The following is a 7693-nucleotide window of genomic DNA, read 5'->3' on the forward strand; positions in this document are numbered from 1 at the left end:
GCATCTAAAATAAGGAGCCCTATAGACTGGAATGATTCTCAACTGGAGAAAATATTGGTTGTATATTCCTTCTAAAGGTAGTTGGTATAAGAGTATAGTTATTGAATTTTTAAGACTTTTTTTGAGGGGTGGTGGGTGGAGGTCAGACCCCTACGATAAGGTAATAAAAACCAGATTTCTTGTCTCCAGAAAAATGCAAACATAACATTTTGGATTCCAAGTAGACTGCTGTAGGAAACAGAAATAACTTATGAGTTTATGAAAGAATAAGATGTTTATGAGATGTGATAAAAAAATTTATTGAAGAGTGTTAAATATTTGGGTACTCTATTATTGAATTTAATTCCTCAAGAAGTGTCACTCAACCTCTAGTCTCTATTAACTGTGCGTCTCCCATACCCTGCTGGTTGAAGGACAGCAAGATAGATGCTGGTTCAGGTGGTGTCATTCTTTGTTTCAGTGAGCCAAAGCAGCAATAGTAGAAGGGGCCTTTGAACATTCCCACTCTCATAGAGTGAAAGTGAAGTCGCTCAGTCATGTCTGACTGTTTGCGACCCCATGGACTGTAGCCTACCAGGCTCCTCTGTCCATGGGATTTTCCAGGCAATAGTACTGAAGTGGATTGCCATTTCCTTCTCCAGGGAATCTTCCTGACCCAGGGATCAAACCCAGGTCTCCTGCATTGTAGACAGACGCTTTACCGTCTGAGCCACCAGGGAAGTCCATACCCGTGTGTTAACACCTCCTTAATGCTACAGATCTCAAAGATGGTCAAAACTATTCTTGCTACTTCATTACTTGACATCCAGTAAGTGGCAGGATGAACCTTGTATTTTGAGTATATTTAATAATAGTAACTTAATATAGTGTTTTATCTAGAGACTACTATTAAAGGAACTCAGGGAGTTACTATACAGGGACCCCTTTTTTAAAAATTACCTTGAAATCTGTTTTGAGTGCTTAGTGTAATTATAATTTGTCATTTACCTAGGGGATGGCATTCCTACTGTATTTGTGGCAGTGGCAGGCAGAAGCAATGGTTTAGGGCCGGTGTTGTCTGGTAACACTGCATATCCAGTTATCAGCTGTCCTCCTCTCACTCCAGACTGGGGAGCTCAGGATGTGTGGTCTTCTCTTCGATTACCCAGTGGTAAGATAACTGAATCTTCTAAAAACTTTTATTCACAAGCTTCAAATATGCACAATGGTAGAGAGAATAACATAATGAAATTTTACATACCCGTCAACCAGCTTCAGAAATTCACATCTTGTTGCATCTGTAGCCCTCTCCTGCTGCATGATGTAAAGCATATCTGAGACATGATGGCATTTTATACTTAAATACTTATTTTCTAAGTGATAAAGACTAATTTTAAAATCATAACCATGATATCACATTCATAACTGTCCTCTGACATGTTCCCATAGGGACTGACTTTTCCTAATTTGGCTGATATTAGTTATGTAGTAAATAGTGGATCTATATAAATTGAGTTATTAATACAAATTAAATATCCTTGTGATTTATACTTGATTCTTATTGGAGATCATGAGAATCAAAGAGCCTGATGAATTCCAAGAGTGTCTAGGGAAACTGGAGCTTTTGGATCTATAACCTGTCTAGTCCTTGACTCTAATGACATAATAGTTCCACCTCAAGAAACTCTGCCTGAAGAACTTGCTTGGTTACCAAGGAGAGAAGGGGGGTATGGGATGAGTTGGGAGGTTAAGATTGACATATATACAGTACTATGTATAAAATAGATAACTAATGAGAACCTACTATATAGCACAAGAAACTCTACTCAGTGATCTGCGGTGACCTAAATGGGAGGGAAATCTAAAAAGGAGATACATGTGTATGTATGACTGATTCACTCTGCTGTACAGCAGAGACTTACAGTACATTGCAAAGCAACTATACTCAAAAAAAAAAGGCGGGGGGCCACCATGGCTTTAGCTGAAAAAACCGAAACTCTGCCTGAGCAATGTGTGGCCCCCTAAGAAGTTACTTACTCTACTGTCTTATAGATCTATTAAATTAGTATTGAGTGTATAACCTAGTATTTCTTAAAATTATTGTGTGGATTTGACTTTTATCACTTCTTAAAACTGTTAGAATGATTCAAGTGCAAAGACAAAAGGAATAGCTAGAAAATTACCAAAACAACAAACCTCGAGTTTGTCTAAGAACAGATGATTCTACCCAATTAACCTCACGCCTTATTTTATTGTTTCTGTTGGCCTTTTACCAGGGAGTTAAAGGGATAGTATATATAAAAAGAACTTTACAAAAGGTAAATTTCTTTGCAAGTAGATTCAGTGAGAAGAGTGATAGTTGTATATAAAATACCTGTTCCTAGCTGATGAATATTATTTATCACTCCAGATAGTAAAGATGGAAACTCCATCCACAGATCCTACTTTAGAAAAGGATAATATAGTAGCTTTATTGTCTGTGGCTGGTAGGGCTTCTGAGAGTATAAAATAGTTTGCTAGGTGGTATTTTCATTTTATTAATTTACAGCTCAATTTTCCATCTTTTCTGAACCAATAGGTCTTGGCTGTTCGACCATCCTTTCTCCAGAAGGATCAGCTCAGTTTGCTGCTCAGATATTTGGATTAAATAACCATTTGATCTGGGCCCGACTGCGAGCAAGTGTATTAAATACATGGATTTCCTTGAAGCAGGCTGACAAGAAAATCAGAGAGGCCAATTTATAAGAAAGAATATCACTGCATTTTTTTAGGAGGAAAACTATAATTTTCTAGTTTAGCTGCCCCCCCCCAAATCAAGATGAAAAGATTTTAAATCATTGAGAGAAAAATAAAATTTGTAAGTGAATAAATGCTTTTCTCCATTCATGGAGTAGTAAAATGTGTACATATTTATTAATGTCTCTTTATAATTAGTGAAATTACATTCAAAATTAATCTCTTACCCACATATGGTCATTATTAGGTAGACAGTATAATTAATTATATTTATTAAATGCTAATAATGTCCTATTACAGAGTTCTCTAGTTATTACTTGACTTTCTACATCTCAGCCCATCAGTTTTAGAAATGTAAAATGGTTGTATCTTAGGGTGGTTAAGCACAATATAGGCCTTTTTCACAGTCTGATCTTAACAAAATTCTAAGGGCATGGTTTTTTATTTGCAGTCACTATGTCAGAAAATGATGTTGTATTTAGCTATAGATAGAGGTGAAGTTTGGGTTTGATATTGCCTTTTTTTTTGACAAAAGCCAAGATTGTTGCTAGGGCTAGGAAAGACAAGATGAAGGGGCACTGAGTACGCCATATAGAGAACTTCTCTGTTAAGTGTTAAGGCAGTTTCCAATGGGAAAAAAAGTAGTTACCTTTGCCATTGCAAATGAAAGATTTAGTAAATCTTAGTTGGCTCTACTGCTACTGCTACTGCTGTCACTTTAGTCGTGTCCAACTCTGTGTGACCCCAAAGACGGCAGCCCACCAAGCTCCCCTGTCCATGGGATTTTCCAGGCAAGAGTACTGGAGTGGGATGCCATCGCCTTTCTTTTCATTCTAATATATATTGTAGTCAGACTAACAATTCCCGGCCTACCATCATTTTCAGAAATTGGAATCTCCCAGTTAATGACCATAACTAGTTTCTTTCTTGTTAATAGTATTAAGCCTGGGCAGTATACCCAGCAAAATGTACCTCTAAAGGAAGTCATTACTGAGAAGTATTGCAGTTCATCATGAGTCTATAAACCGTATTTGGAAGTCAGTATTATATTATGCAGCCTTGGGAATTTTAAAGATGGTTTAAAGTTTTATCCAAGTGTCCACACAGCCCTTAAGCTTGCATGTAAAAATTTATGTATATGTTCACTTGGAAAAGAGGGCAGTTTTTACCAATTAATCTGTGTCCCTCTGTCCCTTCCCACCCACCCCACTCCCCAGCCCCCAATACTGAGTCTCTGCTACAGATGAAATCCTGAAAACTTTGCCGCTGGCCTACACTGTCTGCGCTTTTTCACCTTCCTGTTAACTGTTAACAACTAGCATCTTAACACTTTAACATGATCTCTTTAGAGTAATAATTGACCTGATTATTCCTTTTCTTGGGCTAGACACCAAATTGTTCCAACCTCAGTCTTGATCATTCCTCAGTCATGATCATTCCTCTTTCACTTAATTATTGGTTTTTCCTGCTGTTCAGTCCATTGTTTACAAATAGTGCTAGAACAATCATCTTTATAGTGAATGTCTATAGACTTGTATTTTCAGCTTTCCAGTTCCCTCTGAGTGCTCCAAACTTAACCCATCTTCCAAGCCTATAGCTGGCTATACTCACTGTCCCAAATCAGAAGCTTAATTTTATCCCTGATAGTTTTCTCTGGGAGAAGGAAATGGCAACACTCCAGTGTTCTTGCCTGGAGAATCCCAGGGACGGGGAGCCTGGTGGGCTGCCATCTATAGGCTTGCACAGAGTCAGACACGACTGAAGCGATTTAGCAGCAGCAGCAGTTTTTTAACTCATCACCAAGTCTTGAATTTACCATTTACCCATCCTCTACAAAAATCTCAAGCAAGGGTCAAATTCTGTTACTAGCCTGGTCTAGATCTTCATTCTCAGCCTAACCTTTTTGAAGATTGTCCAAGGACTTAGAACATAAACTCTTAAATAAGCTTCTTTTGCAACATAGACTCCTTTGAAAATAAGAACACTATTGATCCTCTGTCTAGAAAATTGCACAGAATTTTTCAATGTGTTCCACTGGTTCCTGCTCTCCCTTGAAATCTGTCCATAGCCTGTAGGTTAAGAATCACTGATGTGACCTATCAAGGGAACTTGCTTTTCCCATAGTTTTCAGACTTAGAATGTCCTCGTGTCATTAAAATCGTGTTACTAGGGCTTCATCTTCACTGTCTCCATTAAACCTTCCCTAATAAACCTTCCTCTAGCAACAATGACTACAAGTACTTTCTCTGTTGGATTGTAAGTTCCCAAAGAGGAGAAAATAGAGTTTTACAGTTTATTTGCCTTATGCTCTGATGTGCTATGCCTAGCTATCTGCTAGAAATGGGGGAATTGTAAAAATCATATCCTGCTTAGTTTTCTATCTTAAGTTAGATCACATTAGATCACAAGAACAATTAAAAAGATTTGATCTTAACATCTTTGAACTTGGGATTCTTAAGGTCTCTGAATAGTTGTTATAGTTGTTGGCTGCTATTTCAGCTCTTCTCTCCCCACCTAGCAAAAGCTCTGACTGTTTTTGTGCAGTACATAAAAATGTCAAATATTGAGACTGGTGGGCAGGACTGACCTTTATTAATGGTCGTCATAATTTTCACCATTAGTTTCTTAATAGAGTACATATATCCTCAATAGTATAGGTCATCAATGCTAGAGTAAATACTTGTTTAAAACTATTTTAACTGTGTTCTAAAAAGTAACTTACACAAACCTACCTGGTTTGCCATCTTTGGATGTTTATACTTTGTGGGCTTATAGTTAAAAAGAGGAAGAAAAACTGTGTCCAAATAACTCACTAGTTTATATCATAAAGCCACACTTAAAATTGCTTTGCTTTAATGCCTTCTGAAATGTAAACAATGCAGCCAAATAAAAGACAAACATAAGCTCTTGTGTGAAGCTTTATTCATTTATCCACGTGTGAAATACATGTTTTGCCTGATTTTATTCTAGGTCCTAGGAAAGTAACAGAGACGAGGCCTTCAAGCTCACAAAATTTACATTTTATTTGGGATAACCATAAAAGATAAAGCAGATAGGTTCGAGGAACTATAAGTGCACATGAAGAATAACCAAGGTGAGAGGACAGTGATTGGGTAGGAATGTTTTTGAGGCAAGCAGGGCAGGATGTAAAGAGCAAGCCATGCAAAGATACGGGGAAGTAGTTTCCTAGACTAAGGGAACAGAAAGTAAAATATCTTTGCCTTTTTGAGGACCTGCAAACATGCTAATACTGCTGGAGCCCTGTGAGCAAGGGAAGGGTTAAGAGTGGAAGGAAATGTTGATGGAAACAAAAACTAGATCTCAGGGTCTGTGGGCTACCCTAAAGTGTGACAGGAAAAACTATCGGTAGATTTGAGCAGGAGCTGACATAATGTATTCAACAGGTTTCAAAGCATTCTCTGCTGTTGTGTGGACTAGAGATTGGTTAAGAAGTTAACTGTATCCAGTTATCCAGTTGAGAAGATGTGACTTTCAACAAGTTAAATTTTGTGCCTCTATTTCCTCATGTGTAAAGTGGGACTAATACTACCTATCTCAAGTGACTGTGAATTAAATGAATCAATATATGTAAAGTACGTCCTAGCACATGAATGCATCATATAGAAATTCCATTTGGCTGACTGTAGAGGATAAAATAACTGGAACTGGTTCCATGAAAATTACCTTGAATTTGATATCCCTTCAGCTGATTTAATCTCTTGAAAATAGGAAAATAAGCACAGAGCATGATGTGACTTAAATAAAACATGACATGCCATCGAACATTCACAATTTCTCCCTGCCATCTTCTGCCCAGCAGTCCTCAGAAAGCCAATGAAAACTTACTTTCAGTGGAGCTTTTTGCATTTAACTTCTCATAACTTCAAACAGTTGAGGAAGAGTTGTTAACCTAGCATGGTGGTACAGTAAAGATAGCAGTGGCCATGAGCTGGACATAGTTTCTGTTCACAGGGAACTCAGATCAGGGGAGAAATAAGCAAAAACTCATTCAGATAAAAAGTTGAGTACCAACTATATGCCAGGATGTGGGCTAGATACTAGGGATGCTACAGTAAACAAGGCAAATATAGTCCATCTGGAGAGAGGTCTTAAACAATGAGCAGTGCTCAGAAATAGAGAACTCTATTAGAGCCTGTAATGAGGAACCTTGCATAGTCTGCAAAGACAAAAGAGGTAACTTTTAACCTAGGACCGGATAAGATGAACAGAAATACCGAAGGATGAAAAAGAATGAGCTAGATTGCTGGCAAAGAAAGGGCAGGGGAGTGGCAGGAACTGGTAGAATCAGGGCAAGAAATGACTGCAGACTAGGCGTTCAATAAAATGTTCAGTCATTCTCATCAAGAGTACCCAACAAGGACTTCCCTGGTGATCCAGTGACAAAGACTCGATGCTCCCAATGCAGGGGCCTGGGTTTGATCCTGGTCACGGAACTAGATCCCATACACCCGCAACGGAAACACCGGACACCCCCACCCCTACCCCGCCACAACTAAGACCTGCCAAGGTCTTACATGAATAAACAATTTTTTGTGTGTATATGAATAAACAAATGTTTAAAAAATAACAAATATTAAAATATTCAATAGTATTCTGTCCTGACATTCAGTACTGTTGCCTGGAAAATCCATGGATGGAGGAGCCTGGTGGGCTGCAGTCCATGGGGTCACTAAGAGTCGGGCATGATTGAGCGACTTCACTTTCACTTCTCACTCTCATGCGTTGGAAAAGGAAATGGCAACCCACTCCAGCGTTCTTGCCTGGAGAATTAGAGGGACGGGGGAGCCTGGTGGGCTGCCGTCTATGGGGTCGCACAGAGTCGGACACGACTGAAGCGACTTAGCAATAGCAGCAGCCTGACATTCAAACACATCTTTAAGTCTTACAAAAACTTCACCCCGCCCCGATGTCTACTTGAGTGCTTACTATGCCAGGAGGCATGAAGTATCGTTTATCT

At 38.7% G+C, this 7693-nt stretch overlaps 1 protein-coding gene across 19 annotated transcripts in view; it reads left to right on the forward strand.

The window, feature by feature from the left end:
* The window catches only part of PAICS (phosphoribosylaminoimidazole carboxylase and phosphoribosylaminoimidazolesuccinocarboxamide synthase), a 67522-nt gene extending 61904 nt beyond the window's left edge, over positions 1-5618 (forward strand). For all 19 annotated transcript variants that reach the window (XM_060417133.1, XM_042251427.2, XM_060417135.1 and 16 more), the window contains 2 exons: positions 992-1150; positions 2558-5618. In XM_060417133.1, coding sequence (XP_060273116.1) covers positions 992-1150; positions 2558-2724 — 326 coding nt within the window. In that variant the 3' untranslated portion in view covers positions 2725-5618. The remainder of the gene's footprint in view (positions 1-991; positions 1151-2557) is intronic.
* The last annotated feature ends 2075 nt before the right edge of the window (positions 5619-7693 follow it).

This window comes from Ovis aries, chromosome 6, assembly GCF_016772045.2.
Source record: "Ovis aries strain OAR_USU_Benz2616 breed Rambouillet chromosome 6, ARS-UI_Ramb_v3.0, whole genome shotgun sequence".
Classification (NCBI taxonomy): Eukaryota; Metazoa; Chordata; class Mammalia; order Artiodactyla; family Bovidae; genus Ovis; species Ovis aries.